The 18,895-nt window shown below is 40.7% G+C and overlaps 2 protein-coding genes across 2 annotated transcripts; both read left to right on the top strand.

Moving 5' to 3' along the window:
* The first annotated feature begins 6,633 nt into the window (after positions 1–6,633).
* On the top strand, positions 6,634–8,956 carry LOC122718564. Its single transcript, XM_043943692.1, has 2 exons — positions 6,634–7,561; positions 8,625–8,956. The coding sequence occupies exons 1-2, from the start codon at positions 6,634–6,636 to the stop codon at positions 8,954–8,956; spliced, it is 1,260 nt and encodes a 419-aa protein (XP_043799627.1).
* A 723-nt stretch (positions 8,957–9,679) lies between these two features.
* Positions 9,680–11,876, top strand: LOC122718566. Its single transcript, XM_043943695.1, has 5 exons — positions 9,680–9,807; positions 10,139–10,437; positions 10,586–10,802; positions 11,055–11,383; positions 11,590–11,876. The coding sequence occupies exons 1-5, from the start codon at positions 9,680–9,682 to the stop codon at positions 11,874–11,876; spliced, it is 1,260 nt and encodes a 419-aa protein (XP_043799630.1).
* The last annotated feature ends 7,019 nt before the right edge of the window (positions 11,877–18,895 follow it).

Below are 18,895 nucleotides of genomic sequence, written 5' to 3'. Positions count from 1 at the left end.
GTATCACTGATTTTTACTTTAGATTGTAGAGAGAAAAATAATTTGAAAAAAAAGTTTCATTTGAAAAGACAAATAATTATATTATGAGTATTATGAAATATATTTTTATTTTTTAATCTTTTGATTATCTTTTGATTTGTGAATTTTTTCCTATAGTAGATTGATTAAAAAAAAAAAAAAATTGGATCGAACAAAATTATCTATATACAGTATTAAGATAAGAAAGTCCACTGTACACTCTTTTGATCTTTCGAACGAAAAATCCTCATCCTTTTCCTTGTTTTCCTGGATTCCATTTTCTTCCTCTCCCTTCATTTTCCTTTTCTCCCGGAGGATTTTTATTACGCACCTCTTATTAGACAAAGTATCCTCCCTTTCATCCACGAATTTTTATCCCGCTATCTTCAAAGGAATGTCGTGAACATTTTCTTTTTGTAGATTCTAATTAACAATGCATTGGCATTTGGAATTTAAATTAAAACTAACGTATTTAACTAATTATCAGAGAAAACGTTTTTGGAGTTAATTACTTCATTTTAATCGGTCTTTCAATGGTGATATTTTAATGAACGCTATTTTGTAATAAATTATTGCATTTTTTTTTCTATATGTATTTTTTCAAAATGTTTTTCTACGAAAATGAATTTTGAAAACGTACAAACGTTTTCATGCATGCGATTTTATTAGATATTTAGTATATTTTATATCAGATAATTTATCAAAGAAAAAATAATTCCAATGACATATTATTTTACTATTTATTATTTTATTATATATAAAATACTATAATATGTATTAATAAAAAAGATTCGAAATAGACAGGTGAATATTTTTATTATCAATCATATTTACATTTTTGGAAAAGTTTCTGGAAAAGTATTACGAGAGTCTTTTTTTCATATTTAAAATTATTGGTTTAATATTCAATTGTATTTTTAATGTTTCGTACTCGTAATGAAAATTTATGAATCTGATTAACCGGTTAATATCGAAAATTTCGTTGTTATCGAATCATGTTTTAATTTAAAATAATATAAATTATCGTATATATGAAAATCAAAATAAAATTAAATGTTTATCTGCATGAAAAATTTCTTTTAATTTAATTTAATTGTATATGAAGTTGCATTAATATCGCATTGACTTATAATTAGAAAAAATTTTTTTTTCGCATACATGCAATTGTTAGAAGCAACTTGTTTAGAACTGTTGAATGTATGAGTTAATCATTTAATTTAATCACCACGAGATTTCGATAACGTCCTTAAATTCTACAGCTGTATAACACGCTAATCAAACGTGAAATTCATTTTGAGGAGTGACTTAAAGTGCACGATACCTGAAATAGTTCCAGTTAATTTCCCCATTTTCAGCTTGGAATCAATGTTTGGATAAATTAACGAATGAACGTTAGAACGATGGAATTTATCGTTTAGATCGAAATAAACCTTTCGTAGAATTAATATTCTATTATGTTTTATGAAAAATTCTTTAAAAAACGAAAACAAGATATTCCCATAAACTCTGAAAGAATAATTTTCTTCTCCAAATTCCTACAATTTTAAAACGATTAAAAAAATAAAAAAAAAAATATCTTACAAACTCTAAACTGAACTACAACTTTCTCAACTTTTACTTTTTCCAATTAATTCCCAACATACTTTTTCCAATTCCTTAATCCCAAGGGAATAAAAGAAAGAAATACATCCGGAAATTCAATAAACGCGCATTAACCCTCTCCATCTCGCGATTCCACTTTTATTTTATCCATAATTTTTAAAACGATTAAAAAAAAAAAATCCTACTCTCAACTTGCAACCCCTCTCCTCGTAACTTCTACTTTTCCCAATTAATTCCTCTCGATCTCATCGCATGAAAAGAAAAGAAAAAAAACAATAGAAAGAACAAGCACGCGTCGATCCTTCTCTCCTCTCCTCTCCTCTCCTCCCTCCCAGCCAAAAAAATCCTCCCAATAATCGAGAATCCGTTACAAACGAGACACGAGACACTCCTCCACTTATCTCAACCCCTTCTTCATGCTTACGTTTCAGAGTTTCCATCCGTCCAGAGAGTCCATCAAGATTTCCATCCTCTCGCCTTTCCAGGTCGCCACGACCAAGATCTCAATCAATCCGCGCGCTCCCGGATTGTCTAGGAAGACGCGCACCCCCGCGGCCATCCGCTCGGGGCACCGCAGGGGATGGGTGAGGGGTGGATTGAGACGCGGCGGGGTGTGGCCGAGCCCTGGATTAACCCCTTCTGACAGCCAATCATATCCAAGACAGCCCCACCACCCCCGCAACTGTCGTCCCCGGCCGCCACCCTCTTCCGACAACCCCTCCCCCCTCCCCCACCGCTAATTGCCCTCGCTTTAATATCACGCGTGGAGGCCGCTGGAGGGACGAAGGGAGGACATGGTTGATAAGGCGGCAGCGGCAGCAGAATGTGCCGAAGAGGGCACTGGAAACTGCGCCCCCGTTTCGCGTGCATTCTGTGACATCTACATCGGGCGCAGGGGAGGGGGGTGGATGCTGTGGAGATGGGAGGGGAGGGGAGAGACGCGTATTCTCGCGGATTCTCGCGGAGATGCGTGATGGACGGGAGATACATCGGCGTGGAGGCTCGATTTTTGGTGTTTCCATCGATCCCATTTTGCTTTATTAATGATCCCCGGCATGATCGAGGAGAGTCGCAGTCGATGCGTTACCGGGAGAGATCGATCATTCTATAGTGCGCTCAGTCCATTTGTGCGTCATTGCTCAATGATGTCGCGCGTTTATTCGTGGGAGAGGGGAGGAAGGAAGGGTTGGAGGGGGGGTTGGTTGCGCGTGGTTCATCGTGGTTTGGAGAGATCGTCCTTGAGAATTGGAGAGAAATTGGGCTGTTTAAATTTTTACAAGTATCCAGTGACTTTTTTATCTTAGGATAGGATGAAATTGAAATTACTCAGGTTATTTAAGGCTGAAGCGACTATTATTAATAACAATTTGTTTATCAATTCAATCCACTTTTCACGATTGAAATCTCAATTTCCTTAAAATTCGAATGTAGAAAACTCGGAGGATCAAGACAAACAAAGAAAAAAAGGGGGGAAAAAATGTTTCCTACCTAAAACACCATAATCAGCTGCACAATCTCAAAGGATGAAATCGCTCGTTCATCCGAGCGTGTTCATTTTTAACTGTTCGCGGAACGGGGGACTAATTAAAGACGGAGGGAAATTTCGTAGGACGAGACACAAAGGGGGAGGGAGGGGGAGGGATCGTCGTCTTCGTCTTCTATATTGGCTCGTAAGGGTGGCTCTTATAAAGCGGAGCAATTATCCGGGTAAAATACTCTCCGAAATTTCCGTGATAAATTTCAGCCTGTAATAAGGGTGAGTCGCAAGTCATTTGGTCGGGCTTGCGGGGAGGGTGGGCATCGGGTGCTTCAATAGAAATTCTTTTCGACCCCCACCCCGTCCTCGTGGATGCTCGAGCGCGCGCGCGCGCGTATCGTCGTTTAATTTAAACATTTGTCGCTGATCCCATTCGATACTACGGCAAGTAGATTCCTCTAAGGGTGGAAAGCTAATGATTACCGGCGTCTGAATGTAGTGAAAAGTTGGGAACGGGGTGTGTGCGTTACTCGACGTCGTTCTTGCCTTCGTGGCAAATGGAAAAGTTAGGTTAGGGAATCGAAATTAAAATGTAGAGTAGTGAAAGTGTGGAATGTAAGTGTGAAAGTGTTTAAGATATAAAGGAGTAATTTTCTTATCCTTTCCGAGGAAAGGGTTGGGAATATCGTTCCAAAGGAATTTCGTATTTTATTTTATGTAGACTTCGCGTTTATTATTCGATGTAATATTGAATAAATATTTTGTCCATCATTTATGGATTAATTTATTTTTTTTCTTTTTTTTTTGGAAAATGTGAAGTATAGAGTGGATGGAATTCATATAAGATTTTCTATTCTCATTTTTTTATTCTGAAGATTTTGATTTATATAATTCATTGGAAATATTATTTATTCGATGGCGAGAAATAAATGAATGAAAGAAGGAAAATAAAGTTTTATAAAATATAAAGTAAGATAATGGGGGATATAATCTTTTAAAAATATGCAATTAATATTTGATTCTATGGCGATCCTCGAGCTTACTCGAATGAGGCTGAATGCAAACTTAGCGTCGTGTATGAAATATACGATGCAATTACGCGGATCTATTGTTCGGTTTCTAAAATACGCAAGACACGGCGAAGTAAATTTTGGATTTATAGCTCAATCTCAACTTCATAATGGCTTCGTATAACTTTTAGACGGGACTAAACACTTCGTCCATTAAAATAGAACTTTATTATTGCATATATATATATAATATAGCTTGAAAAATTATTAAATGGTATAATGGTATTTTTTATTTAAATTATTAACAACAAATGATATCTTTCATAATATATCTTATATGATATCACGATGAAATTCACAATTACATTAAAAAATTTTATTAGAAATCGTGATCCATTACTATTACAGTCTTCGTTATCATGTATGATAATTCGTTAATGTGAACAGAACGATTACTTTTCACCATTAAATCTGTTTATTATGTAACAATTGATGAATCGAGTGACGAGATAAAAACAGGGTGATAAAATAATAATGGGGGAGAGAAAATTCAAGACGACATAAAACCTGGCTTGTAATTAAGCTCTTGCCCTTGAACTTAAGCTCCTTAGAGGTTTTCTGAGGCAGTGAAATTCCCGCATACCCGTCAACGTCTAATGAGGGGATTGCGGATGAAGTTTCAGGCTAGAAAGGGGCAATTAGGCAAACTGTGTTTGCTCTAGCTCTCGAAGAAACCTGCGCACAATGGTAGCTAAGTGATCTTCAATTATTAGCAAATAATACCTTAAAATGCGATATTTCCAACTTCAAATACTATCTTGTTGAGAATGAAAAAAAAGAAAAAATAAAATATATACATATAGACATACGTATACAAAATTTATAAAGTTTATTCAACGTAACAAGAACACGACAAAACGATTGAAAATAAATTATATCTTCCTTTCTTTCCCCTTCATCCCTGATGTCATTATTATACACGAGTATTCTACACACCTATTTTATTATAATTCTCAAAAAAACTGTAGAAACGTCAACGAAACTATCTGAACTCTTGCAGATCGAAGAAATAAAAAGAAAAAAGAAAAAATCCTCCCACTTCCCCTCGAAACGACAAAACAAACGCATCGAAAGCGGAGAAAGAATCATCCCCAGCCCGAGTGAATCCTCGAGCGACTATCTCAATCCGAGCAGAGGCAAGAAAGATCACCACCAACGGGACAAAATTAAACGACCTCATCATCATTAGAACCCGGCCACCTAATTACCGGGAATGTCTTAGACGCGGATGACATCGTCAACGAGCACAGACAATCGGGCGCCGGAGGAGAAGATGCGAGGCACCCTCTCTCTCTCTCTCTCTTCCTCCGTCTTCCACTTCCACTACATCCGCGTGACAAGTAAGGATGAGACGGATCGGTGTGCACGAGGGGATGAAAGCTTATTAATAGGGGTTTCTCGAGGGAGAAAGGGGGAGTGGAAGGCTTAGAGGGAAGAACGAGAGAGTAACGAGGCCTTGAGGGGGCTGGTTGTTGTTTCCGTTTCCGTGCTTGCTCCGTCCCGCAGCAGGTTGGAGAAGCAAAGGGAGAGAGGGGGGAGGAGGGCTGGAGAAAAAAGTAACAGACTCCCCGCAAATAACCCTCCCCCCTCCCCCACGACGCTCGACGCGGGGCGTGGCCAAGGTCTCGTGGTGATGGCAACGCTTGGCCAATCGAGATTCGCCGTCGCGCAACCCCCTCGTTGGCCACCTTCAGCCTTGAGGGTGAAAAAATATTGACCGTGGCGAAGGGGGGTATTCTGCGGTCCATTTGGGGGTTGCGGAGGTGAAACACAACGTCGGACTGCTGATTGCTGGCGAAGAGTGGCGAGCGGGGAAGGATCGAGCGTGCGGGTGAATACTCCCCCCCCCCCTCCTCCTCCTCCTCCTCCTCCTTCTCCCCCTGCCTCCCCCCTCGTCACGTACGGGATCATTAGCCGGATATATCCTTAGTCCTGCTCGCCAACCCTCTCCGATAGCAGTGATCCTCGTGGCTGACATCATTATCCTGGGACGACGTGCAGCGCCAGCGCGGCTCGGCCATCCTTCGGGGTTGGCCCCCTCGTCGTCATCGTTCCAGTTCGGTTTCCTCGTGTTCCTCGTTTCCCCCGTTTTCGTGTTTCGTGTTTCGTGTCGAAACCGTGTCCCATCGGGCGGATATAACCCCTCGTCTTCTTGTTTTCCACGCCGGGTATTTCGTATTTTCCGAGGGGGGATGATCGTCGCGCGGCAACCACGTCCGCCGGCAACGAGTCGGCACTCGTGTGACAGTGTGCTCGAGCCTCTGTGTTTGGTGATGAGGAAATTTTTGGGGAGGAGAGTCGATAAGGAGAGTCTATAAGGGAACGATGAACGATTCGTGCGAGTGAATTGGACTTTTTTGGATTTGGTTCTTCTTGGTGGAACGGACATCCGTGTCGATGTAAGGGAAGAGTTGAGTCTCGTATAAATATCGGAGAGTGGGCCTGTTTTTACTGGTACACGCGATTATGGAGACGAGCGACCCATCGGGCAGGTTGGCCGTCGAGGATCTGTCCGACTGCCGAAGCGAGAGCAGCCACTCGGAGAGCCAGCTGCGAGCGTTTCAAGATTACGAGAGGATGAAGGAGTTGAATTTGTCGGTGGACAAGTCGAAGGATGATTGCCAGATCGAGCCCAAAGACTTTCACCTCGGTCTAGAATCGGGCAGGGCGTCCATCCGTTTCGACGAATTTGAGAACACAGGCAGGAATCACCCGTTGACGTTGAACAAGGGTAAAGATTTCGGTTACGTGGCGGGCGGTTTGAACGAGATGGCGTACACTTTGGACAGAACGGGTGAGAACGACGAGTCGTTGGAGGCCGGCAATCTGTGCAGGACAAAGAATCCGACGGCCAAGGATCTCCTGTTCAATCTTCGCGAGAACAGGCACAAGAGCACGCACGCGAGCTTGACGTCCCTCTCTGACAGGTACGGAGGTAAGGATTTGAATTTCGCCGTTTCGGAGAAGGACATCAAGGATTTCGGCCTGCTGAAGAATTACAGCATCGATCGGATGAAGGAGTTTAATCTGTCGTTGGACAGGATGAGGGACAGTCATTTCGCGTTGGAGAGACTTCGAGGGGGTGGTGGATTGTTGGAGAATCCACCGATGATGGAGCACGGAGAGTTGAAGAATATGCAGATGCAATCAAGGAGCCAAGATCTCGAGGCGATCGCGCTCGAACGCATGAGACGATCGCATCTGTTGGGCGCCGATCTCTCCGCCCAGAATTTGTCCACCCAGATACCGCATCCCCATTCCATCACGCAGATGCAACACTCGCAGCAGCAGCAACAACAACAGGCCAAATCGTTCACCATCGACGCGATTCTCGGGTTGAGGAATAATCCTAGGGAGAAACGGAATCAGCAACAGCAGTACAGGAAGCATCAGGGTACGTGATGGTGGATCGTTTGTTTTCTTGTTGGCAGAATTGCAGAATGGATTTTTAGGTGGAATGTTAGGTGGAATTTGTATTTCTGAAGATCTCGAGATTAGGGATAGATAGGGTTTGGATTTTGGTAATTAAAGTTGTTTCTTTTTTGCGTGGATAATATTGTGGATCGTGAAACTTACAATCGTTTGATTTTTGATTGAGATCGAGACAGGAGTGAGATGATCAAAATGAAAGGGAAGAATCGAATCATTTATTACGGGAGGATCTATCAAACTTCAGATGTATTTCCTTTGGAAACAAATGAAGATAACGTGATAAAATCGTTCTGTCAGTTGTATACATTCATAATTAACAAAATTCTCGTTAACCTCAGCAGTAACTGAGGAATAATTATACATCGATTATTTCGTGACCGAATAGTAGTTTATTGAAACCTTTTCAATTAACTTTATTATCATAATTTCGAGGTATGAGAGATAAGACACCTTCTTTTTCACGTTTCCATAACCTACCCTCAATTTTAAACCTACGTTTTGAATTTCTCTGATGAAATATAAAACGAATATGTTATTTCGAGAAAGAGTATTATCGAAATTTCTAAATAAGTTACAAATTTTTATTAATCGTGAATCCACGCAATTATTAATTCGTTAGTCATAATGAATACCCTTTCCAAATGTTTCTCCTTCAATTTTCCATCTTTTCTCATTTTCACAAATATAATATACGAGTAGCAATCATATTTCTCCACCTTTTCCCCTTGCGCAATTAAATTGATATTACCAAAAATTTCACACGTACAATTAACATACACATTCGTACAAATTCTCCTCCACAACAACGAACAAATCGAACAAACATCCTACAAATTACTCTTCGTGAAAAAAAAAAAAAAGAAAAATTCGCAACATTTATTGACATTCAGTCAATAAATTATTTTGTCTATCGATTCGATAATTCAATTCCTCGTCTTTTTTCCTTTGAAAAAAAAAAAAGAAAAAGAAAAAAGAAAAGAAAGGGAAAAGAAAATCGTGGATTTAAAAAAAATATGGAATCGCAGGTCAGGAAGGTGGCGCGAAGAACGGTGGCTCGAGCTCGTGTTCCGGCGGCGGCGGCAAGTTGAAGAGGGTGCGTACGATCTTCACGGCCGAGCAATTGGAACGGTTGGAGGGAGAATTCGCGCGACAACAGTACATGGTCGGGCCAGAGAGGCTTTACCTGGCGCACGCACTCAGGCTGACCGAGGCTCAGGTGAAGGTCTGGTTCCAGAATCGGCGGATCAAGTGGCGGAAGCACCATCACGAGCAGCAGAGCCAGAGGGTGCACGAGTTCCAGCGTACCCTCAACTCGTCCCTGGAGCACGAGGACAGCAACGAGGCCGACAAATGGTGAAAAGAGTCCGCGTCCCTCGATCGTGAAGCGCGACTTCGCCCACCCCTCGTCTCACCCCCGTTTCTTCCGTTCTCCGATCCCAGAGATGTTCGACCGCTCGCGTTCGAGGAGGAGGGCTTGACCTTGGGCCAAGGACGATACACGCTCGATTCTCGGAGCGCGCTGTGACGATTCTTCTTCTTCCTTCCTCGAAACGACCTCTCTCTTCCCCGCGTTTTCCCCTCCCATCCGTTTCGTGACGAAAAATTGTGACTCTTCGTATCGCCAGATCGAAAGATATTTTTCGAGATTCGACTTGGATTTCGGCCGATTTTTCGCGCGGAATGTGAAGGATAGGAGGATAGGAGGGACGTAGGAGTTGTAGATGTTGATGATCGAGGATAATCTTGACGAGGAAATGTGAGATCCAATTGACGATTGATTCAGAACGTTGATGTAAATCGACGAGAGACGATACGTAGATCGATCGATCTTTGAATGAATTTTTTTTTTTAGATTGTGTATTTCTCCGTCTTGAAACGGACTCGAACGATTTCGATTCCTCTTATCGTTTTGATAATTCTTCGATGTTTGTATTCGATGCTGTTACGCGGTGAGGGGATAGGAGATAAAATTTCTTTTTTAACGAAATTATGTAAATTGTCGTCCGATAAGTGTGTGAAAGTGAAGAGACGATTGTTCGACGATTCGCGGACACTGTGGACGAACGACGAAAATTAAACGATGAAACAAGCAGAAAATCTTAGGTCGAAGTACATTCAACACATGTACTTTGACACAAGGGATCCGCCTGATATGTGTTGGAGGCATCCCCAGAGGAGAAGTCAGTCTTTTCCACTAAGCAGAAGCAGGTAAGTATTCATTTCCTTTTAAAATCTTTTCTTTCTTTCCTTTTCTTTTTTTCTTCTTTTTTTTTTTGTAGAAAAAACTTGAGAATATAATTTTTCTTTTTTTATTTCCGAATTAAATTTCTGAAGATGTTAAAATATACGATCGGTATGTACACGTATAAAAAATGAAAAAAAGAAAAACTGTCCACTAAAAATATTTTACTTTTAAAAATAAAAAGAGAAAAAAGATATTCTTGCAAAAAGAAGAAGTAATCTTAAATAATCTTGATGATAAAGATAATCTTCTGGAAAAATCTCGAGAAATCGGTTTCTCATCGAAATGTATCTTAAGGAGCCCGGAATCACCGACGAACTATTATTCCTCGAGTTCTTACAAGCCGCAAAAGGGTCATATGTGTTCCGGCCCGATGTACTCGAAGTATACCTCGCATCACGGTTCCGACGCTATGTACATGCAGGCTCGTTCCAAATCTCACCGAGACGTGCACCATCCCTCCAACTTGTCGCCCAAGAGGAAGATCCACTACGACGACGAGTTAGGGGACATCGAGAAATTGAAACTCATCGACGAGGAATTGGGGAATATCGTGGAGGGCAATGTGGACGAGAACGTCGAAGAGGAGATAACAGGTTCAGAATATTCACGAAACTTTGATTGATTGGTGATCAAATTATCTCGTTTCGATTTTAAATTATATCGCGGAGAGAGGATCATCTGAGAGAGAGAGAGAAAGAGAGAAAAAGAGAGAAAGAGTTTGGAATTTTTCTATATATATAGCGGAAGAGGATCAAGAGTTCTTGGACAAGGATTACGAGGAGCACGAAGCGGACGATGAAGTGGAGGAGGAGTCCGACCCGACCCCTCACGCTCATAGGCCTCAAAGAGCAAACAAGACCGAATTGTTGAAACAACGATGGAGATCCGAGCAACAGCCGGACCCGCGAAGAATCCGTGGCCAGCAACGTGTCACTTTAGTAGATAATCCTTCTCCCAGGTAAAGATTCTAGGAAAAATTTTTAAATCTATATATGTATTTTCATCCTTTTCCTTCTTCGCACGAATCTTAAAATATCTTATTGGAAAATTTCTCTTTAATCAATCCATTTGTACTTCGAACGAACATTCTTTTTCTTTTTCAAACTCTTTCATCAGAACAGAGAGCATACGGTGTTCACAATTTTTTTTTTAAATTTCAATCTGATTCAATCTAAAGCGATAATTCGAAGGAATTATTCGTGATTCCTAGTAGGTACTATCATAACGTGGCCGAGCACGACATATCCGAGCCCTTATCAGAAGAAGATTTCGTCCGAACGTCGATGAAGACTTCGAAGCGGCAGCCCTCTGACTATTATTGGGTGCCGAGGACCGAGCCCGATCGATACGAAAACGTGACGCCGTTAATGCGGCGTGCCCGCACCAAACCGGATATGGATCGTCTGATAGACCCGGAGATGAGCAAAGCGAGAAGGTGCAATCGGTGCGGTAACTTGTCGAGCAAGAAGAACGAACCGCCTATGAAGAGTACTTGCAGATTTGACGATTCTGCGAATATTCCTATCAAGGGATCGATCGGTGAGATTCTGTATTTTATCGCGTTTCATATATCGTTTTATTTCTCAAAAATTATACGTCATACGCATTGTTTATTTCGAAATCTTCTTCTCTGTGCTTCTTGAAAATAATAATGGAAATTTTGCATTCAATTCGGATAGAAATTAAAATAAACGTATAGTCGAAAATCTGTTGCGAAAAAAATTTTCTTGTTGTCGATTTTCCAGGTGACGAGCCCGAGAATCACGAACAATTATACGGCCGTTGCAAGTATGCCACGAAGGAAGCGAACGCTATGGATATTCCAACTCTGTACGCGATGAAGTCACGCAGATCCCGTGACTCAAAGTCGCCGATATACGACATTCCCGAGCACGGGCAGGACAAGCTTTCCCCCGAATATTGTCGATCCTCGAGATATCCAAGAAAATCGGATGCGTTCATGGAGAAGTCGAAGAGGTCGTTGCACACGTCTCACGGCACCGCCCGTATACCTCCTCGATACGTCGAATAAAATCGTTCCAATCGATGAAAACATTTATACCAAGGAAGAAGAATAATAACCTGAGAAGACTACTTACGGAACCACCACCTGAAAAGAGAACAATCGAGAAAATTATTATTATTAAATCGGACCACATATGAGCGCGAATGAGAAAAATTCCAATTTATTCTCACGAACGATTCTTCGATAACGTTTCAAGATCGAAGATCCTTCCCCTCGTCTCCAACCGATTTCTCGCGACTTATTTTCGTATAAGGAATTCGTCCCTACTCATCACTGTTTAAGAATGTACGTGTCGAACAATGATAGAAACAAATGATAGAATGATGTCTCGCCTCGTTGTTACTCATACTTGAAAGAGAGAGAAAGAGAGAGAGAGAGAGAGAGAGTGTGTACGTGTGTGTGTGTGGCGGATGGAAGAGCGATGAATTGAAAATTAAATAGCTTCTACTCGATCGTTTCCCTCCTACTGGTTGTGTAATATATATTTTTGTAACTGTCCTCGGGTCTAGATGTTACACTTGTACGTTGTTGTCCGAGACTAAAGCTAGTTGCACGATGTACATAACGCATTAGAGCGAATCGATTAGGGTTTAAACGTCTCCTCAAGAGATTAAAAAAACACGTTTGCTTTCACGTATTCGGTGTTGGACGATCTTCTAAATGGTAATCACCGTTCTCCCTCGGCACGAAATCGATTGTATATACGAGACACCACGATTCCGACGACGATTCTGTGTACACATGTACGCGTACATGTTGCGACATAAGAATAAAACCTCGAATCTGTGCACCGAACCCAGTCTACTTTGCCTAATCCTTGCCTGCCGCACTGATTCCCCCGATCTACCGAGTGTTTTTTCTCAAATTTGATTCATGGGATGCGTTATCTTGACGATGGAATTTTTTACAGACTGATGTTTTAAATTGAAATTATGAAATTTATGAAATTTGTATTTAAAATTTAGAGAAGATTGTATAAAAAAAAATCTTTTTTGGATAGTAAAAATTTTGAAAAAGTCGAATCGCATTTTCAAAATAACGAAACATACTTGAATTATTTCTTTCAAATTTTCCAAAGGTTTAAAATAATTAAATTAGATCGACGATACAAAATTATTTCCGATATTTTATTTTATTTATCCAAAGAGAGAATTTTCAAGTCGATTTTTGCTATATACGAATCGTATATTCGTCACAAATTTGTAACTGGTTCAATTTTCAGGTTAAGAAGAAATCCTCGAGGATGGACTTCATTCCATTCGTTCTTCTTCCGTCCACCAATTGGTACTAATTAATTAGCGGCGTGTCTTGCCTCTCTTTCCGGGATTTTATTCGTTGGGCTCCACGAGCGAGGTGGAGCTTTTTGTACGAGGCCACAAAGGCCGCTTCCGCCACCGCTTTTGTTTAAATATTAATAACGCGCGGAAACTCTGTCGCTCTCTGACCGCGCCCGGAAGGCCGCGCTTTGTTCAATTAAACTTAATATCTTTATTATATCGGAGCGTCGAAAGCGGATATTATTTATTGCGGCGGAAGTCGGGAAAACGGGGCCGTGCTTGGATGGGGACGGAATCGAGATTCTGTTGTTTTTCGTACGGATGGAAACTGCTCTGGAGAATTAAATATGCTGCATATTATAGTTTCAGATTAATTAATGGAAAAAGTATACGAATTGTTATATCTATTGAGTTTCCTTGTTCTTTTGCAATTTTTTTTTCTACTATTTATATTAAGCCAATATATAATAAAATATAAATAAATATGGATAATTATCGCGTATCACGAGAAGGGATCTTATCTTATCGTTCTATTGATATTTCGAATGAAAGATATTATATTATAACGATTCGTTTACAGATTCCACGAGTGGTATGAGCAAATCGAACGTCAGCCATCAGGAAATAGTAATCGTCCATCGAGCAACGAAATTCCTCCATGGAAAAATCTGACGCGAATGACGTCGGTAACTAATATTCGCTCGTTACGTGCAGGCCTTTTGTCGACCATGATAAATTAGCCGTCGACCCGTGTCAAAGAGGTACAAAAGAAAAGCAAACCTTCGATGGAGAATCGTACGGACTTCGCTATCAAGCATCGTGGATATCGATCAGGAGGGATGCCGTCTAATCTATTTGTCAAATCGGTCTTCGATCGAACCGATGTTCCATTAATCGATAGTCGCGTTAATAGAGTCACGACTGACGTTGATAAGACTTCGATTCGAACAAGTAATCTTCCCCGAGCATTTAAAATTCGCATTGATGATTGATTGACGAACAAGATTTCATTGAATATTAATTTTAAAAGTCGGAATTTCACAATGATTTTAAAGAGGAAAAGATATTTTCAATGGAGAAATCACTCTCTTCTCTTTTCAATCTCATCAAAATCGATCTATCGATTCCTCCTTCCTTTTCATTCAAACTACTGCTCAAATTAAATCAAAACTATATCCCAAAGATCATTTAAAAGACTAGCTTCAAACTAAAACCGATCTTTCAACCCGTTCAAACTCTAATCCCCGATCCACAATTCCTTATCTACTCCTCAAAGACGTCCAAATCCCCTCCAAAAAAATCCCAATTACCTTCAAATCCTAATAAGCACGACAACAAACACAGTTAGAACACGAGCGGATCCCAAGTCCATTTCATCAAACCTAATCCCATCGTGAACATAAGCGACGATTATGTTCACGAACGGCAAGGAAAAATCACGACGCGACATTCGTCTCGCGAGGAGAGACGCAACTGAGGGAGGGAGACAAAGAGAGAGAGAGAGAGAGAGAGAGAGAGAGAGAGAGAAGAGCACCGAGGTGATAAGCCTCGATATCTCCGAGCTACACCCCCTGCGCGCGAGATGTAAGCTCCGCCTATCCCTGGGTTACACCGGTACTTGCAAGAACCCCCCTGGATCCCCCCACCCCCGGCCAGAGGGGGTAACCCAACCCCCGGTGTGTTCCATCGTCGTTGGCATCCGCGGCATTCCAATTAGCTCGCGAATCAAAAGAGCCCCACTGCCTTTGTGGGGTCTCACCCCCTCCTACCCCCTGGTAAACTGTCTCCTTCCCTCTCTTCCGCCCCCGACGGCTCAACGTCGCCTCTCTTTCCGGCCGCCTCTGTATCGCTCTTCCTCTTTCGATCGTTCCCCTTTCTTCTTCTCCTGTTTCCAGCCCGGTTACCGAAATTTTCCCTGTCTCTGTTTCGTTACGGGGACGCGCGCGGGGGACGAGGGATGGCGCGCGTACGATGCTTCTTTTTCCTATCGGTTTTTATACGATACATACGATTCGATTCCCTCGGGTCTCCCTCCGGTTGGAAAGTTTTCGAGCGCGATTCGAGTGAGCCTCGATCCTCTCGATTCTGGGATACTGGGATACGGAAAGAGAAAAAAGAGAATTTTCGAGAATTGAGCATTTCTGGGATCGGAACCGGTTTTTCCGGAAAGTAAGTTTCGATTCGGGATTGGTGGAGTACGGAATTTTCGAGGATTACGTACGATTCGAAGGAGAATCGATTTTTGAACGATGCGAGTTCCGTTTCGTGATTTGAAATTGAAAGAGAATTGATTTTTGAGAATTTAGAATTGGAAGGGAATTTTTTTTGAGAAATAAGCCCGATTATTTGATTGAAAAAGAATCGATTTTCGAAAATAGGAAAAGAGTAGAGGTTCTTAATTTTTGAAGATAATTTAGAGGTCCCATATAATTTAGAAATAATAATTGTTAAAAAGAAAAAATGTTTAATGCATCTTTTTTTTTTTTCAACTTCAGAAAACAGCCTTAAATATCTCTGTGACAAAGGTCATATTAAACGAAAAATTGTTATAATGATTGAATCGGAACGGTGCTCGAGCGTTACCCCATCGAGCTTGATAAAATTACAAATATTCGCTCAGGATTGGCCGGCGCTCGTGGCCGATTTAAAAATTCCCGTTTAATAACGCGCCGGGCCAAGCTTTGACATAATTCCGCCGTTACATCGATCACCGTTCCACGGTTTTCAATCGTCCTCCGCCTCTCGAGAACGCGCTCGCTCGCGAACGCGGCAATTAGCGAAAAAATGCCGTGTAATAATTCGCCCCCTCTGTGGAGCGTTTAGTTTCGACGTGAAAAGAGCTGGTTCCGTTCGAACGTTCCACATCCTTGCCTCCCTCTTCCACCTCGATTTTAATCTCGAATCCGTGTCCTCTCTCGGTTACCCAATCCTCCCAAAAACGAAAAAAAAAAAGGAAAGAACAGGGTAATTCGGAAAGAGAGAGAGGGAAAGGAAAAGGAGACGAGAGGAGATGAGAAACAGAAACGAAAAAAAAAAAAAAAAAAAAAGAAAGAAAAATATCGCCACGAATTTATGGAAATCGGACGAACAACGTGAACGACCGACGTTCGTTGGTGGGTGTGCGACACACGGTTACACGGAAACACCGGGGCGATTTTAATATCCGCGAATGATAAACAAAGTGATATCTAACGAAGTGGATAGAGGCGCGCCGTAATAAAATTTGCGTTGCCGCTTCGTCGCGACCGGCCGCGGGTAAAACGTCACGAGCGGTTTCCTCCGATTTCAATTAGCCCTCGCGGTCCTCGCCCTGCTTCCTCCCTTCCTCCCTCTCTCCCTCTCTTTCTTTCCCTCTGTATAAGCGCGCTCGCGCGGATGTAGATCGCGTTTTCAGAAGAGGGACGAGATAGCTGGCTGGTCAGAGAGAGGGAGATGGGTCTTTTTTTCTTCTTTTTTTGGTTTGGTTTGGTTTGGTTTGGTTTGGTTCGTTTATTCTTTGATTCGACGTAGGTGGGGGTGGCCGATGTCGTGCGTACGCTTTGATGAGATTTTGTTTGGAAGAAATTTGGCGCGAGTCGTTCTTGTGGATCTTTCGTGAATTTTTGTTTGGGGAATGTTAATACGTGGAAAAGAAATTTTTATATTTAATAACGAATAGTGGATTGGTCGAAGAAGAATTTCGTAGAATATTGTTTAAGACTTAGCTGAATTCGAATTTCTTTTGTTGTTCGTTTATTTTTTTTTTTTTTTTTTTGGTTCTCTATTCAAAAGGGAGACTAGTATGGATATAAAATGAGAAAAGGGAAAAGTGTGTAGATAAGGAGGAACATTAAATATATCATCGTATATACATTAATATATCATCATCGAATAAAATTAATTCAAAGTTATTTTTAACGTTGAAGAAAGATAATTTCAAAAATAAATATCGAAAATTGTGTGATTCAGCCAGTATTAAAAAATAGTATCGGAGTATTAATAATTTTGGTTGGCAAGTTATATTTCTTCAACGATGATTTAGATCAGAAAAACCACAAAGAAACTGGCTATGAGAATGATTTCGTTCGTCCTTTGTATCCGCACACTTACAAAGGGAAATTTCAGAGATACTTAGGCATACCCTTTTTGATATATCGTCCCGCGTAATATCGTGAGGGATACGGATCTCTAATATTTCGTTTATTACGAATTTTTCAAAGAGCAAAGGGAATAATTGCAACGATGCGTAGGAGGCCGTGATCGCGGAATATGTCGGCACGATCAAAGAACATTCCTCCGCGCGAAACATGCCGGAAACTCGCGTTAGATTCGTATCGAACCATCTATCTGAATCTATAATCGGCATAAGCAAACAATCATTCTTCTCTCGTTACGCGTATGCTTCCTTATTTGCGCTCTGTATCTATAACAATTGCTTAACAACAATTAAGAAAATATGTCAATACGATCTTCAACCATCATTTATAATTATTTGATAGATTATACTTACTTAATAAAGAGAGAGAGAGACAGAGAGAGAGAGAGAGAGAAATATTTTAAGTGATCGATCAATTTAATCGATTCTTCTACGTCAAAGATCTTCAATAAATTTTTTATTTCTCTTGTTGATTATTGCACGTTATACAATCCTTACTTTTGAACAGATTTATTATCATTATTCAAAAGGAATAATAAAGATGTCGAGTATAAAGCATAACACATTTGATTATCTCTTTTATAAATTTATCTCTTTTCCAAATATTTCGAAATTTCCCAATTTTGTTTATTCAACAATGAACGGGATTTCGTTAATGAAATTTTAATTAAGGAAAGCCAACCTTCCCTCCCTTCTCGTGTCTCATTTTCACGATAAACGATTTTTCCATAAGAAAACGGACGCTTGTTGACAAACGATACACGGATTAATTGGATCAATTTGCATCGAGTACCGAAAAGTAGCAATTAAGAAAGGCAGAAGAAGTGGAAGAGGCGGCATAAAATCCGCAAAGAGGAAGATTATTGCACGGCAATGTTCAATGGTCGACGAGAGGAGAAGCAAAAGATGGCACACAGTGTCGGACCGAACCAATTAACGTTGTAGATGCGATAACAAGTGGTGCCCCGTTTAATTTATCGTACAACGAAGCGACAAATTGCAATATTCTTCCGAGATTCGTTGTCCACCCAACAGCATGACCGATGCTCCCGTTATTAAGGGGCGAGAAGCATACAAATATTTTCGTTACAATTAGTCGTCGTCGACGTCCAACTGCACCTGCATCTCTGGAACCGGCCACCATACATCATAACTTCGATCACGAGTCCCGCCACCGAGGAGCTTCAATAACGATGCAATCTCATTCAAACGTCGTCTAGCGGTAGCTACGAACCGGCCGAGTACTGTTCTTCGAGGGAACAAGACTTAGGATTGGGATGAAAGTAAGTGGAAAATCATTTCTCGAATTAGAAATATAAATATTCTATATGATAAGGGAAAAAAATTATATCCTTTAATCAAGATCCTTCATAATCAAATTTTTAGGAAATAAATGAATTAATGATTGTAACTTTTAACTATAAATTAACAAATTTTTCTTAGAAGTATTAAGTTTAATAATATAGAAAATTAATATCCCCAAGATTCTATTCACTCTCCAAAATATAAAAATAACTTTATGTTTTAACCACGTATACATATGAGGAGAGAAAGAAACACCCTCAAATTTCGATTCAATTATTCATATCAAAAGTAGGGTTTCGAATATTTTC

This window comes from Apis laboriosa, unplaced genomic scaffold (genome assembly GCF_014066325.1).
Source record: "Apis laboriosa isolate Shangri-la unplaced genomic scaffold, ASM1406632v1 scaffold64_cov150, whole genome shotgun sequence".
Lineage (NCBI taxonomy): Eukaryota > Metazoa > Arthropoda > Insecta > Hymenoptera > Apidae > Apis > Apis laboriosa.
Note: the sequence above shows the minus strand (reverse complement) of the source record. Positions and strands in the feature narration are given on the sequence as shown.

What these genes read in the sequence shown, in the direction of transcription:
- LOC122718564 (XM_043943692.1), top strand. Translation starts at nt 6,634, where the DNA reads ATGGAGACGAGCGACCCATCGGGCAGGTTGGCCGTCGAGGATCTGTCC. An exon ending in GCAGTACAGGAAGCATCAGG is followed by an intron (nt 7,562 to 8,624) that starts GTACGTGATGGT and finishes ATGGAATCGCAG; the next exon opens with GTCAGGAAGGTGGCGCGAAG.
- LOC122718566 (XM_043943695.1), top strand. Translation starts at nt 9,680, where the DNA reads ATGAAACAAGCAGAAAATCTTAGGTCGAAGTACATTCAACACATGTAC. An exon ending in TTTCCACTAAGCAGAAGCAG is followed by an intron (nt 9,808 to 10,138) that starts GTAAGTATTCAT and finishes ATGTATCTTAAG; the next exon opens with GAGCCCGGAATCACCGACGA. An exon ending in GTAGATAATCCTTCTCCCAG is followed by an intron (nt 10,803 to 11,054) that starts GTAAAGATTCTA and finishes CGTGATTCCTAG; the next exon opens with TAGGTACTATCATAACGTGG.